This window comes from Trachypithecus francoisi, unplaced genomic scaffold, assembly GCF_009764315.1.
Source record: "Trachypithecus francoisi isolate TF-2019V2 unplaced genomic scaffold, Tfra_2.0 Lachesis_group5, whole genome shotgun sequence".
Taxonomy (NCBI): Eukaryota; Metazoa; Chordata; class Mammalia; order Primates; family Cercopithecidae; genus Trachypithecus; species Trachypithecus francoisi.
The window spans coordinates 1309720-1334614 of record NW_022681470.1 but is presented as its reverse complement, the minus strand read 5'-3'; the positions used below and the strand labels follow the sequence as shown (position 1 = coordinate 1334614).

General features: G+C 49.9%; 2 protein-coding genes and 1 long non-coding RNA gene across 6 annotated transcripts in view; 1 reads left to right on the top strand and 2 right to left on the bottom strand.

Moving 5' to 3' along the window:
- The window catches only part of ZNF669 (zinc finger protein 669), a 59509-nt gene that overhangs the window by 18330 nt on the left and 16284 nt on the right, over positions 1-24895 (bottom strand). Inside the window, exon 1 of one of the 4 annotated variants that reach the window (XM_033198635.1) lies at positions 5722-5960. The exons of 2 other annotated variants lie outside the window; for them this stretch is intronic. Coding sequence is in view for 1 of the 2 variants with exons in the window: in XM_033198633.1 (XP_033054524.1) it covers positions 5722-5724 (3 nt within the window). In the remaining variant the exon portion in view is untranslated. Of the gene's footprint in view, positions 1-5721; positions 5961-24895 lie in introns of those variants that run through there. One more of the 4 variants, XM_033198633.1, reaches the window with a different exon arrangement.
- On the bottom strand, positions 256-2768 carry LOC117074845 (high mobility group protein B3-like). Its single transcript, XM_033196739.1, has 3 exons — positions 2104-2768; positions 605-787; positions 256-485 (listed from the first exon to the last, which is right to left on the bottom strand). Exons 1-3 carry the CDS (start codon positions 2747-2749, stop codon positions 256-258), a joined length of 1059 nt encoding a protein of 352 aa, XP_033052630.1. The 5' UTR covers positions 2750-2768.
- LOC117075870 lies at positions 6682-7678 on the top strand. Its single transcript, XR_004434163.1, has 3 exons — positions 6682-6782; positions 7067-7177; positions 7529-7678. It is a non-coding gene; the product is annotated as an uncharacterized LOC117075870 (long non-coding RNA).

Sequence of the window (24895 nt, the reverse complement as noted above, 5' to 3'; positions counted from 1 at the left end):
CAAGGGTTTCTGGGAGGAATGCCTCCCAGCGCTCGGGACAACACTGTGTAGCATTGACACTGGAATGATATAAATAAAGCTTTGGTGTGTTGGTTTGCAGGAAAGAGTACAGGTTAACACTGTGATACGAAAACTTCAGACAATACCAGCTCTCAATGTGAATTGGGTTTTTGGCCAAGGGGGGAACTTCTAAGTGACTGGACACTGGGCCCGTTGCCACGGCTACTCGAGGCCCCAGCGGCAGGAGGAGGGAATCTAGGGCTGAGGCTCCGTGTGGCCCTGTCGCTTCGCCTTCATCTGCAGGCACCGCCCTTTGCCTTCCTCAAAGCGCTTCTTCTCGTCCTCGGTCTCGGGCACGAGCTGGGGCACGGGCAGTGACCTGCCCTCCTGGCTCAGCGACACATAGGTGAAGAAGGCACTGGCGGCCCGGTAGCGCTTCTGAGAGCTGTCCACAACAGGGTCGGCGTCCACCAAGAGACCTCGATCTCCATGGACTTATTGCTCGTGAAGGTCATGCGTCCCGAGATGGTGATGACGCAGCCTTTTCTGATCTTGTCATGAAAATTAATGGCGTCCACAGAAGCTGTGACAATGTTGGTCTTGCCGGCAATGTCCATGGGGGGACCATCCTGAAGATGATCGAGGAGGCGGGCGCCATCATCAGCACCCGGCATTGCAACAGCCAGAACGGGGAGCGCTGTGTAGCCGCGCTGGCTCGTGTCGAGCGCACTGACTTCCTGTCTCCCATGTGCATCGGTGAGGTGGCGCACGTCAGCGCGGAGATCACCTACACCTCCAAGATTTTTTTTTTATGAAGGACTAGGCAGAATTTTTTTTGTGGAAGAAAAAAGTGATAAAGGAACAGACAAACTCAAACATATTAAAATTTAGGGAATAAAAAGAAAACAAGGCCGGGTGCGGTGGCTCAAGCCTGTCATCCCAGCACTGTGGGAGGCCGAGACGGGCGGATCACGAGGTCAGGAGATCGAGACCATCCTGGCTAACACGGTGAAACCCCGTCTCTACTAAAAAATACAAAAAACTAGCCGGGCGAGGTGGCGGCGCCTGTAGTCTCAGCTACTTGGAGGCTGAGGCAGGAGAATGGCGTAAACCTGGGAGGCGGAGCTTGCAGTGAGCCGAGATCGGGCCACTGCACTCCAGCCTGGGCGACAGAGCGAGACTCCGTCTCAAAAAAAAAAGAAAAGAAAACAGAGTGGGCCAGCCGTGGTGGCTCACGCCTGTAATCCCACCACCTTGGGAGGCTGAGGCAGGCAATCACCTGAGGTCAGGAGGTTGAGACCAGCCTGGCCAACATGGCAAAAATCTGTCTTTTTTGTTTGTTTGTTTTTTGAGATGGAGTCTCGCATTTTCACTTGGGCTGGGGTGCAGTGGCAAGATCTCGGCTCACTGCAACCTCCACATCCTGGGTTCAAGCAATTCTCTTGCCTCAGCCTCCCGAGTAGCTGGGATGACAGGTGCCTGCCACCAAGCTCAGCTAATTTTTTTGTATTTTTAGTACAGACAGGGTTTCATCATGTTGGCCAGGCTGGTCTGGAACTCCTGACCTCGTGATCCGCCCACCTTGGCCTCCCAAAGTGCTGGGATTACAGGCATGAGCCACCGTGCCAGGCCTAAAACTCCATGTTTACTAAAAATACAAAAATTAGCTGGGTGTGGTGGTGGGTGCCTATAATCCCAGTTACTCGGGAGGCTGACACAGGAGAATCATTTGAACCTGGGAGGCGGAGGTTGCAGTTAGCAGAGATGGTGACACTACACTCCAGTCGGGCTATAGAGCAAGACAGCGTCTCCAAAAAAACAAAAAACAACAACAAAAAAACCCTCACATACCCACATAAGAGGATATAGATGTGTCCACTGTCATAAATTCTTCACCATGCTACAAGAGGGAAACTGACATTTTGATGAATCTTTGTAAATCATCAATTTATCTATCACACTTTTATTTCACCAGTAGCACTGACAAAGCTAAGTCCTACAATTCCATTTGAAATTACCCCTAAAAAGAACAGACCTTTAAAACTTACTACACTCACCCTGGGGAAGAAATAAATATGAATTTTTAGCAAATAAAATAAGAACAGATTTTTTTTTTTGACAGATCAACAGTTTCTTTATTCATCCTCCTCCTCCTCCTCTCCTCCTCCTCCTCCTCCTCTTCTTCCTCCTCCTCTTCATCTTCCTCTTCCACCTTTTTCCGGGCAACTTTAGCAGGACCCTTTGCACCATCAAACTTTCCTTTTGACTTATAGTCGGCAACATCCTTCTCATACTTCTCCTTCAGCTTTGCTGCCTTAGTGATGTAAGGCTGCTTTTCACTGTCATTTAAATTATTCCACATCTCACCCAGCTTTTTTGCCACGTCTCCAATAGAGATGCCGGGGTTTGTGGATTTGATCTTGGGACGGAATTCTGAACAGAACAGGAAGAATCCAGACGGTGGCATTTTGGGAGCATTAGGATCCTTCTTCTTCTTGCCTCCCTTAGCTGGTCCATAATCCTTCATTTCCCGGTCATAGCGCACTTTATCTGCCTTTGCCATTTCATCAAATTTAGATTTCTCTTTCCCGGACATCGTCTTCCACCTCTCAGAGCACTTCTTGGAAAATTCTGCAAAGTTCACAGGGACCTCTGGGTTTTTCTTCTTATGTTCTTCTCTGCACGTCTGCACAAAGAAGGCATAAGCAGACATCTTGCCCTTTGGTTTCTTCGGGTCACCTTTAGCCATCCTGACTGTATTGTTCACTAGTCTCAAGAACAGGTCTTTAAAACTTACCACACTCACTCTGGGGAAGAAATAAATACGAATTTTTAGCAAATAAAACACATCATTTTACCTTGCCTCTTTGGAAATAAAGCTGTACTGACAAAATGTATCTTATAGTCAATGAAAAATTGAAACTCAAATAAGCGGACAAGCCTTTTCAAGGTAACAAACTCAGGGAGAGGCAGTGCAGACTCCAACACAGACCTTTCCAAGTGTCACGGCAGGCCATTCTATCCCTCAGGACACCCATCCTGTTCAGTAAAGCACTCAGTGACCACCTAGGAGGCACTGGCACTGCTCTTTGTCCTTCTGTGCGCCTTCAGTGCATTTTCATATTCAGGTTCTTGCACATCCTCTCTGGGGTGGGTTTTCCTTGTCCTTTGGGACAGTTTTTCTCTCTTCACAAGTCTGAGACAATCTAGAGAGCAGAATCATTTCTGCCTTTTTCTCTCAATGTCAGCATCCCATTGGCAAACCGTCAATGTGTCTCCGAGGAATAAAAACTCCGGGCCGGGCGCGGTGGCTCAAGCCTGTAATCCCAGCACTTTGGGAGGCCGAGACGGGCGGATCACGAGGTCAGGAGATCGAGACCATCCTGGCTAACACGGTGAAACCCCGTCTCTACTAAAAATACAAAAAACTAGCCGGGCAAGGTGGCGGGCGCCTGTAGTCCCAGCTACTCCGGAGGCTGAGGCAGGAGAATGGCGTAAAACCCGGGAGGCGGAGCTTGCAGTGAGCTGAGATCCGGCCACTGCACTCCAGCCCGGGCGAAAGAGCAAGACTCCGTCTCAAAAAAAAAAAAAAAAAAAAAAAAACAAAAAAAAAACTCCGGCCGGAGGAACAATTTTAATGACCTAACTTTAATGACATTACATTGTATTGCCCATTAATTTTAATGTCCTCAAATTTTAATGACCCTAAGGGGTCACCATTTTAGATGAAACTATACCAGGAGATTCCTCTAAGGCCAAGAGCATCCAACTGCTCCCCTGAGAGACTCTTCCCCCCACCTCAGGCTGTCCTTGAGGATGAGATGACCCCGGGGCTGATACTCACTAGACCCTCCAATAGACATGGCTACAGTGGGTATCCTGGGACATCCCCAGACAGTTCTAAAATGCCAGGACTAGGAAAAGACAGGAGGGTGGTTGAGGACACAACACCCTGTAAAGTTTTCATGGGGGGACCTCAACCTAAAGACATTTTGGTAATATGTACACTTAGGAAAGATGAAAAGAAGAGAGGCACAAAGATTTGTTTTACAGTAGAGTCTCAGATGATTTATTCTCCGCTTTCCTCTCATGTAAAATGTTTGGAAACAGAAAAATATTTTGGCCAAGGTGGCTCACGCCTGTAATCCCAGCGCTTTAGGAGGCCGAGGTGGCGATCAATTAAGGTCAGGAGTTCGAAACCAACCTAGCCAACATGGCAAAACCCTGTCTCTACTAAAAATACAGAAATTAGCTGGACGTGGTGGTGGGTGCCTATTGTGGGGAAAAGAAAGAGAGGTCAGCCTGTTACTATGTCTATATAGAAAGAAGTAGACATAAGAGACTCCATTTTGTTCTGTATTTGAGATGCTGTTAATCTGTGACTCTGTCCCCAACCTTGTCCATGCAAGAGACATGTGCTGTGGTGACTCCAGGTTTAATGGATTTTGGGCTGTGCAGGATGTGTCTTTGTTAAACAAGTGCCTGAAGGCAGCTTGCTGGTTAAAAATCCTGCCCGTCCCTGGGCAATGGAACATCTCGGTGTGAGACCCGATTGTATGCTCTGTTTACTGAGATAGGAGAAAACCACCTTACTGCATAAGGTGGGACTTGCTGGCGGGACTGGCGCAATACTGCTAAGAAGTTTATGGAGATGTTTGCATATGCCTATCAGGGCACAGCATTTCCCTTTGAACTTACCCATGTCACAGAGATCTTTATCCATATGTCTTACTGCTAATTTTCTCCCTAAAATGATCCTATTGTCCTGCCACTCCCTTATCTTTAAGATGGTAAAGATAATTATCAATAAATACTAAGGGAACTCAGAGACCAGTGGAGGTGTGGCTCCTCTGTAAGCTGAGCGCCGGTCCCCTGGGCCCACTTTTTCTTTCTCTACACTTTGTCGCTGTGTCTCATTTCTTTTCTCAAGTCTCTCGTTCCACCTAACGAGAAACGCCCACAGGTGTGGAGAGGCAGGCCACCCCTTCACCTATAAGCCCAGCTCAGCTACTTGGGAGGCTGAGGCAGGAGAATCGCTTGAACCCGGGAGTCAGAGGTTGCAGTGAGCTGAGACTGCACCATTGCACTCCAGCCTGGAGACAGGGCAAGCCTCTGTCACAAAAAAAAGGTTTGCTTCCTCATTCACCTTATCAAAGCCTCTCATTTACACCCCTCCTGTGGACCCCAAACCACAAACCATGACTCTCTCTTCACCAGTCTGAGACAATCTAGAGAGCAGACATCATTTCTGCCTTTTCCTCTCAGTATCAGCATCCGATTGGCAGTACCCGGTACTGCGGCACCTGGTTTATGAATCGCCCTCTGCTCAAACACACCGTTTAGCGTTTTAACAAAGCCTCAGGTTAATTTTAGGGGGAAAAAGGTGGGACTGGAAGCTCCATGAACCACAGCTCCTCCCACGCTGGAACCCCGCACACCGAGTCGGGGCTCTCCCGGATCACCCTCCCGTGGTCACCGCACTAAATGGGTGGGGGAGGCGCGGGGTTCCCGAGAGGGCTCCGGCCGGCGGACGTGGCGCCCACAGGTACAGACAGGACGCAGGGGTCCCGCTGCCCGCGCCGCCCGGCCCTGCACAGAAGGGGACTGAGGCCCGGCTGCGCCGCGGCGACTGGGTCCGCAGGTTCCGCAGCCCATGGCTGCTTCCAGCAGGTTTCAATCGGCCCTCTTCCCACTTTGGGAAGCCAGGCGCAGTCCACTCACCATTCCTCGGCTTCCCGGGTGTCCTGGCGTCAGCTAGGGATGTCCCAATACCCGCAGGTCACAGGGTGGCAGAGGTCGCTGCAGAGCCACCTGGGCCTCCCAGAGCCACGAAGTAGCAGCGGAGACTAACAGGAAGAGCCTACGCTGGCCAAGGCGAGACAAAGTGCCCGCCAGCCGGATCCCGGAAGCCGCCCTCTGCTTTCCGGCGGCGCGCGTGACTAAACGGTCCCCACCAAAGCGCCGCTGATTGTATGGGGCTTCAGGCCCCGCCCCCTCAGGCCCTGAGTGACAGGAGATTGAGATCTCACGTGAGGCTGGATGAGGCCAGAATGACCACTTTGGCCTAGCAATTTGTAGGGGGTGCGTCCTTCCTGCGCTGGAATCCGACCATGCAAGGAGAATCTGACCATGCATCTATAACCTTGTATACAACTATAACCTTGTATACAAGGTTATAGTTATTTGTGCATTATATATATATAAAATTGCAAGCAATATAATGACAAATCTGTAACTGCCCAGTGGGTTCACCTTGCCCGCTACCTAGACAGAGACAATGTCTCAAGAGGGGGGAATAGCAATAGAGAAAGAGTAATTCACGCAGAGTCGGCTGTGCGGGAGATCGGAGTTATTTTATTTTATTTTATTTTTTGAAACAGTCTTGCCCTGTCGCCCAGGCTAGAGTGCAGCCTCGGAGTTTTATGATTATTCAAATCAGTCTCCCTGAGCATTTGGGGATAAGAGTATTTAGAAAGTTTATTTTACCAGGTTGGGGATGCTTGTGCATGACACTGCCTCAGGATGTCCTGACGACAGTTGCCCAAGGTGATCAGAGCACAGCTTGGTTTTGTTGGAGATAAATGCTCGGTGCCGCAAAGTGAAACCAGCACTCAGGCGAAAGTTTTCTCAGCAACGCAATTTACCTCTGCGGAAGCGTGCTGCTCGCATCAGTCACAATCGCAAGAGCACACGGAACAAAGGAAAGCAGAGGTTTTTATTCCTAACGCAATTCCTACCTCTGGCATGGGCTGGGGCCAGACCTCAAGATCCAAACTGACCCGGTTGGCTATTTGTGAATATTTTCCCAAATAAGGAAAGGGGAAGGGGCATGTGAGTTACAACGGTGGGACCTGCTGTTTCGAAGGGAGAAATGGGTGCAGAGCAGGTAACCAAGGGAACAGACGTGAGTTATTGATTAGAACTGACGGAAAGGTTGTTTACAGTAACTAAGGGCAAGCAGGCATGGAGAACAAGAAAGTTGAGTTCCAGAACAAAAAACAAGACCGTTAACATGCCAAACCTTGGAAGAGAAACTGACTGTATCTGACAGTTTTATACATTTTAGGGAGACAGGAGACATCAATCAACATATGTAAGATGAACACTGGTTTGATCCGGTACAACCTGAAGCAAAAGTGGGTCAACTCGAAGCCAGGAGGCGGCTTCCAGGTCACAGGTAGGTGAGAGACTAACGGTTGCATTCTTCTGAGCTTCCGATGAGCCCTTCCAAAGGAGGCAATAAGATATGCATGCTTCTCAGTGAGCAGGGGATGACTTTGAATAGCATGGGAGGCAGGTTTGCCCTAAGAAGTCCCCAGATTGACTTTTCCCGTTATCTTAGTGATTTAGGGGGCCCAAAATATTTTCCTTTCCAATTTCCCCCTTTTGTTTTAAAAATATTTTGGAGAAAGCATTTCAGAAGAAAATCAGTCTCTGGTGCCAGGTTTTGTCTGATTTCTCAAGGAGTAGCTGGGATTACAGGCGCGCGAAACCACGCCTGGCTAATTATTTTTATTTTTTTTTGTAGAAACGGGGGTCTCCCTCGGTTGCCCAGGCTGGTCTCTGGTGCCCAACGCGGGGCTCCCCGTAATTTCTACAAATAATCCAGTGAAGGAACACCAGAGCGTGGAAAGCGGAGGACGGACAAAGGACTCCCGAGCAGGTTTTCACTTCAAGCTCTAGGGTAAGGGGGGCACTCGGAGTATTCCAGGGAAACCTCGGGAACGGGTGGGTCAGGCTAAGAGTAAGTTTGCTAATTTCTTAAGCCTTGTGCGGCAGTTGCTGCGCCGCGGAGGGGTAATTGTGAGGACCCAAAATCTCACATCTTTGTTCCATCTGGTAGACAAGTATTCTCCTTGGTTCCCGGAATATGGAGCCATGAATGTAGAAGGTTGGGACAAGGTCGGATCAGACTTAAAACCAGCACAAGAGGGCCACGATATTCCCCTCTCTGCTTGGTTTGTGTGGTCGGCACTGGAGCACTGGAGCCCTTCCACACTGAAGAGGAGAAGGAGGAGTTTCAGGATGACATAGGAAAGTTGAAAAATCAGGAGTCTAATTTTCAGCAAAGTGAACCATCACAGTCTAGTTTTAAAAAGGGCGAGAAACGGGAAGGTATGTATGCTAATCTCCAAAAACTTATAAATGAAACAGTGCTACTTACTGCGCCTTTAGGGGAAGGTCTGGAATGGCCACCCCCAGGCCAGCCTTAGGAATTTTTGGAAGGGGAGCCTGAGACGCGCCTTGGGGCTCCCAATCAATGTTGCAGGCCCCGCCAGTAACTATGGCGAAGGGAAGCTTCAGGCTTATCCAACAGCCAATTAGGATGAGGGAATGATCCAGGCTTGCCCACCTGTTAATTATGGTAGAGGAGTGCTGCGAGCAGGTCCAAATACAAATTGTGGCACAGGGACAATCCAGGCATCCACTCGCCAGGCACAAGAAATGGGGGATTTGAATGCTTGGCAGTTTCTGGTCATGATTTCGCCAGCTGAGGAGGTCAGAGAACTTGCTCAAGCATGCTGGGAGCCATTTCCTTTTAAAATATTAAAAGACTTAAAGCAAGCAATTGGACAAGATGGGCTAAATTCCCCTTAAGTTCATTCCTTGTTACAATGTGTGGCTTATAACAGACGTTGAATACCTGTGGATTGGGAGGCATTAGCCGGATCCACCCTGTTCCCCTCTGAATTTCTCCATTTTAAAACCTGGTGGAGGGATGGAGCAACAAATCAGGCATGCAGAAATGCTCAAGCCCAACGTCCCATTTAATATCACGTCTGATCAATTGCTTGGAATCGGACAGGCATGGGGTACTCTAAATCAACAGATGGAAATGGGTGATGAGGCTGTTGATCAGCTCAGAACTATATGCCTAAGAGCCTGGGAAAAAATTCATGACCCTGCTACTGCTTACCTTTCTTTTAACACAGTTCAACAGGGTCTAAGGCAGCCTTATCCGGATTTTTATCGCCTATTTGCACGATGCGGCTCAAAAGGCTATTTCGGATTCTCAGGCCAAGAAAGTGATCCTTCAGCTGCTTGCTCATGAAAATGCTAATACAGAATGTCAGGCAGCAATTAGACCTATTAAGGTAGGAGTTTTCATCCCGTGAGCTTGGGCTGTGAGGGTCCCTGGGCAGCAGCATTTCAGAAGGCATTGTCTGGCCGTGGATAGCACTGTTGAGTCACTGTGGTTGCCTGGTCCTGAGAAACAGCCCCTGTTTCCTAGGCTCTCACTGTCTCCTGGGGTCTCTGCCCCCCACCCCGGGAAGCCTGGGAGGGCAGCTTAGAGCTCTGGGAGGTACCTCTTCCCAGCATCTGTCCACACTGTGCCACCAGTGCCTTGGCGTCATCCCCTGAGAGGTGGGCATATATCCCTGTGGGTGACAGCAAGGTCATCACAGGGAGGGGGCCTGTCCCTGTGGGTGGGTGACAGCAAGGTCACCACGGGGAGGGGCGTGTCCCTGTGGGTGACATTAAGGTCATCATGGGGAGCGGTGTGTCCCTGTGGGTGGGTGACATTAAGGTCATCACGGGGAAAGGGCATCTCCCTGTGGGTGGGTGACAGCAAGGTCACTATGGGGAGGAGGCGTGTCTCTGTAGGTGGGTGACAGAAAGGTCATCATGGGGAGGGGTTATCTTCCTCCTGGGCCCCTGGTGCCCCCTCCTGGGGGATGACAGTTCAGCATTTCCAAGAGTCTTGGCAGGAAGGCCGCCCCCAAACCAGTCCTTAGGAAGGAGAAAACCGTCGGGCTGAGGGTAGAGGCTGCAGCAGCCCCGGACACCAGAAGGGGGCAGAGGCAGGGCCTCCTGGATGCCATCCTCACCCGGTACCCACCAAGCCCTGGAGCTCTACAGAGGGAGAACTAAGGGCACAGACTCTAGTGGGCCATCGCTGCCCAGCCGTCTCTGAGGCTCCCAGTTCTCCAGGCAGCCGGATTTCCCCTTCTGGTAAGCTGCTCCCAAGGCCTGTCCTGGTTCATGCACCCAGCTAGGTCCTGGGCCTTCTCCTGGTAGGCCTGCCTCAGTGTGCTTCCTTGGGCAGGTGGGTACTCCCCTGGCAGATGCCCTTATGACCTGAAGACCCCAAGGCCAAGGTGGAGGACCCTGGACCTCTCAGCAGGAGCTGCCAGTTGGAGGAAGCAGACGGGGAGGGGACACATGTTCCAGCTCTGAGAAAGCCTGACGTGGGGGAACATGATGTCGCAGCTCCTGGGAGCCTCATCTGCTTAGGCAGGGGTCTTTGAAAGGCCAACACTCCCTACACAGGAGGAAAAACCAAGATCGCCGGCATGGGCAAGGGCAGCTTTGGAAAGGCATCGGGTCAGATGGGCCTCTGCTCCCCACCTTGTCTATGGCCTTCCCGTGCACTTCTGCCAGCAGGGACCCCACTGGACTCAGCTCCAGTGGGTGGACAGGAACCAGCTTGTGGTGCCAGACACCAACACCATTTGCTTCTGATGCCTGACCATGGGCAACTCTATTCCCTCCATCTGGCTGAAGAGCCAGAAGAAGTTCCATGGAAAGCATCCTATGCGAGCGTTGAGGTGGGCCTGGAGGGTGGTGGGGGCAGGGCTGCCATCCCCTCTCCCGCCCTTCCACTTGGAGCTGAGGCACCAGCAGTACAGTCTGGTTATGAAGAGTGCGGTGCCTTCAGACTGCTGTTTTCCACCCGTGTCATGAAGAACAAGCTCAGCAGCAGCCAGCAAACTTACATGCTGGACATGCTGTGTGTGGGCTGTGGCCTTCAGGCAGGGAGCATGAAGTGAGGTAGCCCTAAGCCCAACTGGGCCCCTCAACGTGCTCTCCTCACCAGCCCCTTGTGCTGGGCAGCAAGGTGTAGGTCCACGGCAGGTGTACAGCACCTCAGCACATGGAGGTGAGCGGCAGCAAGGCAGGCCTGGACAGCACGCCCTACCTCACTGTTCCCAAGGTGGGCACCACCCCCGGCTGGCTACAGGCTGGACAGCACTACCTCACTGTTCCCAAGGTGGGCACCACCCCCGGCTGGCTACAGGCTGGACAGCACGCCCTACCTCACTGTTCCCAAGGTGGACACCACCCCTGGCTGGGTACAGGCTGGACAGCACGCTCTACCTCACTGTTCCCAAGGTGGACACCACCCCTGGCTGGGTACAGGCTGGACAGCACGCCCTACCTCACTGTTCCCAAGGTGGGCACCACCCCCGGCTGGGTACAGGCTGGACAGCACGCCCTACCTCACTGTTCCCAAGGTGGGCACCACCCCCGGCTGGGTACAGGCTAGACAGCACGCCCTACCTCACTGTTCCCAAGGTGGGCACCACCCCTGGCTGGGTACAGGCTGGACAGCATGCCCTACCTCACTGTTCCCAAGGTGGGCACCACCCCTGGCTGGGTACAGGCTAGACAGCACGCTCTACCTCACTGTTCCCAAGGTGGGCACCACCCCCGGCTGGGTACAGGCTAGACAGCACGCTCTACCTCACTGTTCCCAAGGTGGGCACCACCCCTGGCTGGGTACAGGCTAGACAGCACGCTCTACCTCACTGTTCCCAAGGTGGACACCACCCCTGGCTGGGTACAGGCTGGACAGCACGCCCTACCTCACTGTTCCCAAGGTGGGCACCACCCCTGGCTGGGTACAGGCTGGACAGCACGCTCTACCTCACTGTTCCCAAGGTGGGCACCACCCCTGGCTGGGTACAGGGGAATGGGCAGGCTGGAGGCCTCACTTCACTGAAGTCTTCAGTTCACTGGTAGAGTTCATTGAAATCTACTAGCATTATAGAATTTTTGGAGTAACCTATGAAAGACAAAATTATGTTGGAAGGCTGAAGCAGGAGGATCACTTGAGTCTAGGAGTTTGAGACCAGCCTGGGAAACGTAGTAAAACCCCGTCTCCACAAAAAATACAACAAAATGAGCTGGGTGTGGTGGCACATGCCTGTAGTCCCAGGTACTCGGGAGGCTGAGGTGGGAGCAATTTTCCCACTTGAGCCCTGGATGTCGAGGCTTCAGTGAGCCCAGATGGCGCCATTGCACTCCAGCCTGGAAGACAGAGTGAGACCGTCTCACACACACACACACAAAAGGCCCCACAGGAAACAAAATCCTGTGCACTGCGTAGTTCTCCAGGATATGGAGTTGTTGGCTCACACAGAACCTGCTATGAACCAAAGTCCAAAATGAGATGCAGTTTCCCCTCCACAACGTGTCCATTCATAAAAGTGGGAGTCACTCCTGTGACTGTCTCTCATAATTGGTTCAAAAACATTTGCTTTTCTCTCTGCAACTGTGTATATTTTTAAATTAATTAAATCTCTTTACTATGATATGTGTATTTATCCTATTTCATCTTGGGTTTACCTTGATAATTTGTGCCGAATGAGATATTTATTCCTAATTTGAAGTATTCCGTAGTGTTCCATGTTTTTAGGTTTTCTGGGCAGTCGACATGGAAGATGTATGTAAGGCTTTGGTGTCATCAGTGAAGGGCCGAGAGTTTTCTTTTTTTTTTGTTTTAAGAGACAAAATCTTGCTCTGTCGTCCAGGCTGGAGTGCAGTGGCATGATCTTGGCTTACTGTAACCTCCACCTCCCGGGTTCTAGCAAGTCTCCTGCCTCAGCCTCCTGAGTAGCTGGGACTACAGGCGCATGCTGCCATACCCAGCTAATTTTTTGTACTTTAGTAGAGACGGGGTTTCACTATGTTGCCCAGGCTGGTCTCGAACTCCTGAGCTCAGGCAATCCACCCGCCTTGGCCTCCCAAAGTGCTGGGATTACAGGTGTGAGCCATCATGCCCAGTGACCCAGAGTTTTCTCTGTTGTAGCATGACAAATATAAGGATAGCCGATATACTTAAAACTCATTTTATTGTGTGAGTCGAATGAGTTACTGAATCTAAAGGAAACCAGTGAAGCATGCCATCTGACTTTGGATTATTTCAAGACAGCACACTGAGCCTACCTCCACTGTTTCATTAATATTTAGATAGGACAGAAAAGCAAATGTTGATAGGAACAAATACTACACCACTTAATAAATTATGAATGGTATGAGCAATGGAAATTTGATGAATCAGAGTGATAAGTACTTATTTAGTTCATACAATGTGTTAGTCATTATTATACCTATACACTTAATATGTAATCATTTAACATGTATAACAATGATTTACGGAGAATGACACATTGATAATCATATTAGGTGGCATTAAAACCACAGAAATAAAAATGTTTCGGTATATAACACATAAATGAACAAGAAAATGTGGTACATTTCTTTACCATGGAATACTATGCAGCCATAAAAAAGTGAGGTCTCCCGATTGTCTTAGGCACTGGAGTGCAGTGGCTATTCACAGGCACACTTCAGCCTCAAACTTGTGGGCTCAAGCAATCCTCCCACCTCAGCCTCCCAAATAGCTGAGATTTCAAGTGTATGTTGCCATGCCTAGCCCTGGGAGTTTTGTAATAACACCCTGTTGAAGTGCACAAGGCAATGACCTTTTTTTTTTTTTTTTTTTTTTTTGAGACGGAGTCTCGCTCTGTCACCCAGGCTGGAGTGCAGTGGCCGGATCTCAGCTCACTGCAAGCTCCGCCTCCCGGGTTTACGCCATTCTCCTGCCTCAGCCTCCCGAGTAGCTGGGACTACAGGCGCCCGCCACCTCGCCCGGCTAGTTTTTTGTATTTTTTAGTAGAGACGGGGTTTCACCGTGTTAGCCAGGATGGTCTCGATCTCCTGACCTCGGGATCCGCCCGTCTCGGCCTCCCAAAGTGCTGGTATTACAGGCTTGAGCCACCGCGCCTGGCCTACCCTGTCTCTACTAAAAATACAAAAAAAAAAAAAGAAAAAAAAAGAAAACCTAGGGAATATCACTCAGGACATAGGCGTGGGCAACAACTTTAGGGCAAAAATGCCAACAGCAATTGCAACAAAAGCAAAAACTGACAAATGGGATCTAATTAAACTAAAGAGCTTATGCACAGCAAAAGAAACTGTTCTCAGAGTGAACAGGCAACCTACAGAATGGGAGAAAATTTGTGGAATCTATCCATCTGACAAAGGTCTAATATCCAGAATTTACGAGGAACTTAAACATATTTACAAGAAAAAACAAGTAACTCATCAACAAGTGGGCAAGGGATATGAATAGACCCTTCTCAAAAGAAGACATTTATGCATCTAACAGACACATGAACAAAAACTCAACATCACTGATCATCAGAGAAATGCAAATCAAAACAATGAGATACCATCTCATGCCAGTCAGAACGGCAATTATTAAAAAGTCAGGAAACAATAGATGCTGGTGAGGCTGTGGGGAAATAGGAACACTTTTACATTGTTGGTGGGAATGTAAATTAATTCAACCATTGTGGAAGACAGTGTGGCGATTCTTCAAGGATCCAGAACCAGAACTACCATTTGACCCAGCAATCCCATTATTGCGTATATACCCAAAGGAATATAAATCATTCTACTATAAAGACACATGCACACGTATGTTTATTGCAACACTACTTACAACAGCAAAGATGTGGAACCAACCCAAATGCCCATCAATGATAGACTGGATAAAGAAAATGTGATATACATATACACACACATATATACACACACACATATATATATACACACACATATATATATTAAAAGTACTATGTAGACATATATAGAACACTATGTAGACATATATAGAACACTAGGTAGACATAAAAAGGAATGAGATCATGTCCTTTGTAGGGACATGGATGAAGCTGGAAGCCATCATCCTCAGCAAACACAGGAACAGAAAACCAAACACCACATGTTCTCACTCATAAGTGAGAGCTGAACATTGAGAACACACGGAAACAGGGGGGGAACAACACACACCACGGGCTGTTGGAGGTTGGGGGGTGAGGGGAGGTAACTTAGAGGACAGTCAATAGGTGCAGCAAACCACCAAGGCACACGTATACCCATGTAACAAACCCACATGTTCTATACATGTATCCTGTTTCTGTTTTTCTTTTTTTAGAAGAAATAAAAGAAAAAATAAAAATTCTGTTCTAATTTAAAATGAACAATTCTCCGATCAATCATATGGCAAATCCTTGCCCCAAGAGTGCAGAGAAAGAAAGGTACATACATAGACCCAAAACTTACTAGAGTAGAAACTCATGAGCACAACATCTTCATGAACCAGTACATCTGCAGGAAAACTGAAAAGTGTAATTGGCAAATTGTTTAAGGCTGAGTGTGAACATGATTGACAGTAAGAAATAACAGGAAGTGTCAAGCTGGGAACTGCTTAGGGCAAACCTGCCTTCCATTCTATTCAAAGTTACCCCTCTGCTCACTGAGATAAATGCATATCTGATTGCCTCCTTTTGGAGAGGCTAGTCAGAAACTCAAAAGAGTGCAACCATTTGTCTCTTACCTACCTATGACCTGGAAGCTCCCTCCCTTCAAGTTGTCCTGCTTTTGCTTTGAGTTGTCCTGCCTTTCTGGACTGAACCAATGTTCATCTTACATATGTTAATTGATGTCTCATGTCTCCCTAAAATGTATAAAACCAAGCTGTGCTCTGACCACCTTGGGCACATGTTGCCAGGACCTCCTGAGACTGTGTCATGGATGAGTGTCCTCAACCTTGGTAATGAAAGAGACCAAATGAAATCTACAGGCAGGCAGGCAGCCCGGGCGGCGCCTTGAGCCTAGTTAGAAGTTGACCCTACAGGCAGACAGCCCGGGCGGCGCCTTGAGCCTAGTTAATGTTATCTATAGATTTCAGATGTTGTATAGACAAGCAATGTGAAAGTCCCTGTCTTGTTCTTTTTCTGTTCTAATTACTAGTGCTTGCCATATATCTCTCAACTTCCTGAGCCCAGTATAAACACATCCCACCATATGTCTCCCCTCCATATATCCCTCAACTTCCTGGGCTCATCCCACCATATGTCTCCCTACCATATATCTTTCAATTCAAAGACTACCATATATCTCAACTTTAGAAGGACACCACCTGGAAAATCCCCGATAAGAACACAGCCGTTTGTGAGAGCGCGGGAACCAATAAAAAAACTGCTAAATGTATAAACTTAAAATGTTAACCAATTGTAATGCTGTAACCTAGAGAATTCCCTCGTTCCTCTGCAACTTTACAAGTCCTGTTTACATTAGGCTATAAAAGGCAAGCGCACGCATTGTTCAGGGCCCTCCTGTATGTTGTGGAACGGAGGGACCAAGTTCGAACTTGCATTAAAGATCCTTGCCGCTTGGCTTTGACTCTGGACTCTGGTGGTCTTTTTTGGGGAACAAACGGTCTGGGCATAACATCTGGGGGCTCGTCCGGGATTCCCCAAGCCCACCAGACCCCTGGTCAACGGATCTACTAGGATCGATCTGCTAATAGGTGAGCCGGGTCGTCTGTGTTTGCCCGTCTTCGTCTTTGTCTGTCTGTGTCCGTTCTGAACCTGCGGCTCTCTAAGTCCGCCTGAGGCTGTTAGCCTGTCTGAATTCGCAGCTCTTTAAGTCCGCCTGAGGCTGTTAGCCTGCCTGAATTCGCGGCTCTCTAAGTCCGCCTGAATCTGTGACTCACGAGGTCTGAAGCTGGCATACGTCCTGGTGGACGCGCTATAGGACAGCCAGTGGAGACCGGTGGGAGACGTCCCCCGGCTCTCATCTGGTTCTTGTTTGCAGTTATTTTGACCCAGATTTCTGGTGCGCGCTTGCGACTGACGTATTCTTGTCTGAACTTGTTCTGACCCAGATTTCTGGTGCGCGCCGGGGACTGACATAAACTTGTTGTTGATATTCCAGCAACTCACTTTTCCCTTGCAGGACCTGTTCCAGCAATTCACTTTTCCCTTGCAGGACCTGTGGCAGACGCCACTCCGGGCGCTATTGTTCAGGATGGGTAATACCCAGAGCACTCCCCTATCTCTCCTTACAAGTAATTTCAAGGATGTTAGGGCAAGGGGCCATGATCTTGGTATGGACATCAGGAAGGGAAAGCTAATTACTCTGTGCCACTCCGAGTGGCCCGCCCTTAATGTAGGGTGGCCACCCGAAGGGACGTTCTGTCTCCCTGTCATCACTAGGGTAAAGTCCAAGGTTTTCCAGCCTGGGCGTGCTAATCACCCGGATCATATCCCATATATCCTCATATGGCAGGATATAGCTGGGAACCCGCCCCCTTGGCTGTCCCCTTTCCAATTAGCCTCTGAACCCTGTAAGGCACTGGTTGCTCGACCGCTAAAATCCAAGCAACCGACTGCCCCCCCCATCCTGTTCTACCAGATAGCGAGGACCTTCTGTCCACAGAACCCCCTCCATACCCCTCCGGTTCCCGGGTCCCAGCCCCCCGGGAGGAACCGCAGGAGGGAGCAGGTGAACGGGAAGCGGTCGGCGTGCCTGTACCCGCTGAAAGTGAAAGCAACTCCGAAGGGCCGGCGGGGCGAACGCGAGGGCGTACTTTGCGGGTTCCCCCTCCCCAGCCGCCTGACTCCACAGTGGCGTTACCCCTTCGGGAAATAGGGCCCCCAGACGACACGGGAAGTCCTAGGCTCCAGTACTGGCCATTCTCCACCAGTGATCTATATAATTGGAAGACCCAGAGTGCTCGGTTTTCAGACAACCCCAAAGATTTAATGGCTTTACTGGATAGTATTATGTTTACCCACCAGCCCACTTGGGATGATTGTCAGCAGCTCCTCCGAATCTTGTTCACGACGGAGGAGCGAGAGAGAATACAGGTAGAAGCTAGAAAGCTGGTCCCGGGGGACGACGGTCAACCGACTGCCAACTCCAACCTTATAAATGCGACTTTTCCTTTGTCCAGACCGGCGTGGGACTACGACACGGCAGAAGGTAGGGGACGGCTACACCTTTATCGCCAGACTCTAATGGCAGGTCTCCGGGCGGCTGCTCGCAAGCCCACCAATTTGGCTAAAGTATACTCTGTTCTGCAGGGAAAGACAGAAAGCCCGGCTAGCTACCTAGAAAGATTAATGGAGGCCTTTAGGCAATACATTCCTATGGACCCAGAGGCTCCCGGAAGCCAAGCAGCTGTCGTAATGTCTTTTGTAAATCAGGCAACCCCAGATATTAGAAAGAAACTCCAGGCCGGGCGCGGTGGCTCAAGCCTGTAATCCCAGCACTTTGGGAGGCCGAGACGGGCGGATCACGAGGTCAGGAGATCGAGACCATCCTGGCTAACACGGTGAAACCCCGTCTCTACTAAAAATACAAAAAACTAGCTGGGCGAGGTGGCGGGCGCCTGTAGTCCCAGCTGCTCGGGAGGCTGAGGCAGGAGGATGGCGTGAACCGGGAGGCGGAGCTTGCAGTGAGCTGAGATCCGGCCACTGCACTCCAGTCCGGGCGACAGAGCGAGACACCGCCTAAAAAAAAAAAAAAAAAAAAAGAAACTCCAGAAATTAGAGGACTTAGAGGGAAAACAGCTTCAGGACCTCCTTCAGATAGCCCAGCGGGTTTACAATAATAGAGATACTCCAGAGGAAAAAATGACCAAGGTCCTGGCAGCGGTTGTACAAAAAGAGCATCTACAGCCAGAGAACACCCAACCTAAGAGGTCCCCCAGATATAACAACCTGAGCAAAGACCAATGTGCCTACTGTAAACAAGCTGGCCACTGGGCAAGAGACTGTCCCAAAAAGAAACAGCAAGGACGGGGACCCCCTAGGTCTACACCCGTACTAGTCACTCAAAATGAGGACTAGGGAAGACGGGGTTTGGTCCCCCTCCCCGAACCCAGGGTAACCTTGCAAGTGGAGGGGTCCCCAGTTCAGTTCTTGGTCGATACGGAAGCACAGCACTCAGTCCTAGTTAAAACTGAGGGAAAATTATCCTCCAAGTCCTCGTGGGTACAAGGGGCCACAGGAATTAAAAAGTACCCCTGGACGACACAAAGAACAGTAAATCTCGGAGCCAAGAATGTAACCCACTCCTTCCTGGTTATCCCTGAGAGCCCCTGTCCTCTACTAGGGAGAGACCTGCTAACTAAAATGGGAGCACAGATCCATTTCCTCCCTGAGGGGCCCATCGTGACCGATTCCCAAAATCAGCCCGTGCCCGTCCTGACCATAACCTTAGAAGATGAATACCGACTCCACCAGGAGCAGGCGGCCCCTGACCAGGACATAGCAACCTGGCTTCAACAATTTCCAGGAGCCTGGGCAGAAACGGGAGGTTTAGGACTAGCAAAGCACCGTCCTGCCTTGTTTGTGGAACTCAAGCCTGGGGCAGACCCCGTTCGGGTGCATCAATACCAAATGCCCTTAGAGGCCAAAGAAGGAATCACGCCCCACATCCGTCGGCTCCTCGACCAAGGGGTCCTTCGGCCCTGTCACTCACCCTGGAACACTCCCTTGTTGCCGGTACGGAAACCTAATAGCGGGGAGTATAGACCTGTACAGGACTTAAGAGAAGTCAATAAGAGAGTTATGGACATACATCCAACTGTGCCCAACCCATATACCCTCCTGAGTACTCTAAACCCCAAACACCAATGGTACACTGTTTTAGATTTGAAGGATGCCTTCTTCAGTTTGCCTTTAGCCCCTCAGAGCCAAAAGCTTTTCGCCTTCGAGTGGACTGACCCTGAAAGGGGCGTAAGTGGCCAACTGACATGGACCAGACTGCCGCAGGGATTCAAAAACTCTCCTACCCTGTTCGATGAGGCTCTCCATGAAGACCTGGGTGAGTACCGACGCAAACACCCTGAAATAACCTTATTACAGTATGTTGATGACCTCCTGATCGCTGCCGAGACCCGAGAAGCTTGCCTCCAAGGGACCAAAAGTCTCTTACAAGCTCTAGGGAGTCTAGGCTATCAGGCCTCGGCAAAGAAAGCTCAAATCTGTAAACCAGAAGTAACATATCTGGGGTACCTGCTAAAAGGAGGGCAGCGCTGGTTAACAGACGCCCGGAAACAAACTGTTCTGCAGATCCCCAGGCCACAATCCACCCGACAAGTAAGGGAATTCCTGGGGTCGGCAGGATTTTGTAGACTATGGATACCTGGGTTTGCAGAGCTAGCTAAGCCCTTATATCAGGCAACGCGGGGACAGCAGCCATTTAATTGGACAGAAGAAGCTGAGTCGGCTTTCCAACAGATTAAAACCGCCCTACTCTCTGCGCCTGCACTGGGACTGCCTGACGTCACTAAGCCCTTCCACTTATACCTGGACGAGAGTAAGGGCGTCGCCAAGGCGGTGTTAACTCAGAACTTAGGCCCCTGGCGGAGGCCAGTTGCTTACCTGTCAAAGAAGTTAGACCCAGTGGCTGCCGGGTGGCCCCCTTGCCTCCGAGTGATCGCAGCCACGGCCCTGATGGTACAAGATGCTGATAAACTTGTCTTGGGACAAGAATTACGGGTCGTTACCCCACATGCCATCGAAGGTGTACTCAAACAGCCGCCTAACCGATGGATAAGCAACGCCCGGCTCACCCACTACCAGGGACTACTATTAAATCCCCTCAGAATAATTTTCCTGCCCCCAACGACCTTAAACCCTGCCTCGCTGCTGCCCAACCCGGACCTGGACGCGCCGCTCCATAATTGCACCGAGATATTAGCCCGGGTGCACGGAGTTCGAGAGGACCTGCAGGACCGCCCACTTCCTGACGCCGACCTCGTTTGGTTCACCGATGGGAGTAGCTTCATACACCAAGGCCAGAGGTATGCTGGAGCAGCGGTGACTTCAGAGACTGAGGTAATCTGGGCGGAACCCCTGCCCCCGGGGACATCGGCCAGAGGGCCGAACTGATAGCGCTCACCCAAGCTCTTACCTTCGGGCAGGGAGAAAACTGACAGTATACACAGATAGCCGGTACGCTTTCGCTACGGCACACATACATGGGGCCATTTACAGGGAGCGAGGGTTGCTAACGGCTGAAGGAAAAGAAATAAAAAATAAGCAAGAGATCCTAGCCCTGCTAACAGCCCTATGGAAACCAGAAAAATTGGCTATTGTACATTGCCCAGGGCACCAGAAGCCAACCACTCCAACTGCTCAAGGCAACTTTCTGGCAGATCAAACTGCAAGGAGTGTGGCAAAGGCTCCCAGTCAACTCCTTGCACTCCAGCTCCCTGATCCGGGCCCCCGAGAACCTGCCGTATTACCCTGATTATTCAGAACAATCTCCAGTGGATCGACAACTTCCCCTGAAACAGATCCAGAATGGTGGTGGACTGATACTAAAGGCCATATTATCCTACCAGAAAAATTAGGACAGCAAGTGTTAGAACACATCCACCGATCCACCCATCTGGGTGCCTGGCGGATGATGGACCTGATTAGACGCTCCAAGCTCAAGATCAGACGCACAGCGGAAACGGCCAGCAGCATCGTGATGAGTTGCAAAGTCTGCCAGCTTAGCAACGCCTATCCCCAATCCTAGGCTGCTGCGGGAACAAGGCTCAGGGGAACCAGGCCCGGTATCTACTGGGAAGTAGATTTCACTGAGGTAAAGCCAGGAAAATCGGATATCGGTACTTACTTGTCTTTGTAGATACCTTTTCAGGGTGGACTGAAGCATTTCCAACCAAAAGAGAAACCGCTCAGGTTGTAGCGAAAAAAATTCTGGAAGATATCCTCCCCAGGTATGGCTTTCCCATCCAGATAGGGTCAGATAATGGACCGGCCTTCGTTGCTAAGGTGAGTCAGGATTTGGCTTCCATTCTTGGGGCTAATTGGAAATTACATTGCGCTTACAGGCCCCAGAGGTCAGGACAGGTAGAAAGGATGAATCGGACCTTAAAGGAGACCTTAACTAAATTAACTATGGAGACTGGCGCTAATTGGTGGTCCTTCTCCCCTACGCTCTGTTCCGGGCCCGTAATACCCCCTACAGACTGGGCCTTACCCCTTATGAATCATGTATGGCAGACCCCCCCCCTAGTTCCCAGCCTAAAAGATGATCTGCTCAAATCTGAAACTGAAAATGTATCTGAACTCTTGTTTTCCCTACAAGCCTTGCAGAAAATTCATCAGGAAATCTGGCCTAAGCTGCAGGAATTATATGAAACCGGACCCCCACCGACACCCCACCCGTACCAGCCGGGAGACTGGGTCCTAGTCAAGCGACACCGGCAAGAAACCTTAGAACCCCGGTGGAAGGGACCGCTTCAAGTACTCCTAACCACACCCACTGCCCTAAAGGTAGAAGGCATCGCGTCGTGGATCCACTACACCCACGTCAAGCCGGTGGACCCAGCCTCCGACCTTCTCGGACCCGTCACGATAGCGACTGAAGCACCGACCACGTGGACTGTGGACAAAGCTAAGAACAACCCCTTAAAACTCACCCTGCGCCGGCAGCATAGCTCACTACAAACATGCAGCTAGGTAGTCTAACCCTAATGTTAGTCGCCCTAGTGGCCGTGGGGGCTAACACAAAACCAGTTTCTAATCCCTTTGTTTGGAGATTCTGGCTTTATGAAAACCAAACCCACCCAGGGCAACCTCATAAGCCCGGGAAATTATTGGCCAGTGCTGATTGTCCCTCCTCAGGGTGCAGTGCCCCAATTTTGCTAAATTTTACTGGTTTTCAGATAGCCAGACCAGTGGCACCAATGATATGCTTTGAGTTTGATCAGACTAAACACAATTGTAAACACTATTGGTGGCACCAAAACGCAGGCTGCCCCTACAATTACTGTAAAATGCACTCAGTCAGAGGGTGGAACAAGCTCCGGGTGGAATTTTTACCAACAGGGTAGAGGCGGTATCTATACTTGGATAGTTAAGGACCCTTGGGACCCCCGCTGGACCACGCCTCAACATGGGGCTGTATACTATTCCTCTTCCTCCACATGGCCTAGTAGTCACCTCTATCTGTGGCGTGGCCTAGTTCAAGTACTGCCCCTAGTCCATGGGGATATCCAGCGACAGGAAGACAGACTAACACAAGAATTACGCCCTTTCTCCTGGCTGGAAGTATTACAAGAAGGATTAGAGCTTGCCAACCTTACGGGACTTCACAGCTTGTCTGGCTGCTTTCTGTGTGCCACCCTAGGGCATCCACCACTAACCGCTGTCCCTCTGCCCTGGGAATCCTCCACCCAAACTAGGGACTTTCAGAATCTCACGGACGCCCCCATTCTTAATGTGCCACTGTACCAAAACCCTAGTCAGAAAAAGTTTCCCTACTGTTTTTCAGGCACTAACTCCAGCCTCTATAGCATCACTGTGACGCCCCCTAGTGCCTCCCTAAGAGCCCCGCCGGGCATATTCTTTTGGTGCAATGGAACATTATCTAAGAATCTACCTAGTCCCTCTGTTGCCAACCTACTGTGTCTTCCTGTCACACTAGTTCCCCGATTAACTCTACTAACTGCCGGCGAGTTCCTGGGGTACACCGGTAACTGGACTAGTACTGCCATTCACCCAATCCCTAAACTGAGACCTACACGAGCAATATTTCTCCCCCTCATTGTAGGAATCTCCCTCACATCATCCCTCATTGCAGCCGGACTGGCAGGGGGAGCCCTAGGTCACACCCTCATAGAAAGCAACAAATTGTACCAACAATTTGCCATGGCTATGGAGGAATCAGCTGAGTCCCTTGCCTCCCTTCAACGACAGCTCACATCCCTAGCTCAGGTGACCTTACAGAACCGGAGGGCCCTAGACCTACTCACTGCTGAAAAAGGTGGTACATGTATGTTCCTGAAAGAGGACTGTTGCTTCTATGTAAATGAATCAGGGCTTGTAGAGAACAGGGTCCAACAGCTACGCAAGTTAAGCACAGAAATGAGAAAACAGCAGTTTGCCTCAGCTGCAAATCAATGGTGGAATTCTTATATGTTTTCTCTGTTGGCCCCCTTCATTGGACCTCTACTAAGTCTACTATTTCTGCTTACCGTAGGGCCTTGTGTTGTTAACAGAATGTTGCGGTTTGTCAGAGAGAGGTTTGACACCATACAGCTCATGGTCCTCAGAGCCCAATACCAACCTGTAGACGCTGAAACAGAATCAGACTTATAAGACCCAAGATTGGCTCTAGAGGTACTTGAGAAAGGGAGGAATGAAAGAGACCAAATGAAATCTACAGGCAGGCAGGCAGCCCGGGCGGCGCCTTGAGCCTAGTTAGAAGTTGACCCTACAGGCAGGCAGCCCGGGCGGCGCCTTGAGCCTAGTTAATGTTATCTATAGATTTCAGATGTTGTATAGACAAGCAATGTGAAAGTCCCTGTCTTGTTCTTTTTCTGTTCTAATTACTAGTGCTTGCCATATATCTCTCAACTTCCTGAGCCCAGTATAAACATATCCCACCATATGTCTCCCCTCCATATATCCCTCAACTTCCTGGGCTCATCCCACCATATGTCTCCCTACCATATATCTTTCAATTCAAAGACTACCATATATCTCAACTTTAGAAGGACACCACCTGGAAAATCCCCGATAAGAACACAGCCGTTTGTGAGAGCGCGGGAACCAATAAAAAACTGCTAAATGTATAAACTTAAAATGTTAACCAATTGTAATGCTGTAACCTAGAGAATTCCCTCGTTCCTCTGCAACTTTACAAGTCCTGTTTACATTAGGCTATAAAAGGCAAGCGCATGCATTGTTCAGGGCCCTCCTGTATGTTGTGGAACGGAGGGACCAAGTTCGAACTTGCATTAAAGATCCTTGCCGCTTGGCTTTGACTCTGGACTCTGGTGGTCTTTTTCGGGGAACAAACGGTCTGGGCATAACAGTAAAATAAACTTTCTAAGTTAACTGAGACTTATCTCAAGTTTTCATGGTTCACACCACTATGTAATACCCTTGTCATTTTAAATCTTTGTTGGTTTAAATCTGTTTTGTCAGAAACTAGGATTGTAACCCCTGCTTTTCTGTTTTCCATTTGCTTGGTTGATTTTTCTCCATCCCTTTATTGTGAGCCTAGGTCA

What these genes read in the sequence shown, in the direction of transcription:
- LOC117074845 (XM_033196739.1), bottom strand. Translation starts at nt 2,749, where the DNA reads ATGGCTAAAGGTGACCCGAAGAAACCAAAGGGCAAGATGTCTGCTTAT. An exon ending in TCTGTCAAAAAAAAAAATCT is followed by an intron (nt 788 to 2,103) that starts GTTCTTATTTTA and finishes TTGGAGGTGTAG; the next exon opens with GTGATCTCCGCGCTGACGTG. An exon ending in TCCCCCCATGGACATTGCCG is followed by an intron (nt 486 to 604) that starts GCAAGACCAACA and finishes AAGTCCATGGAG; the next exon opens with ATCGAGGTCTCTTGGTGGAC.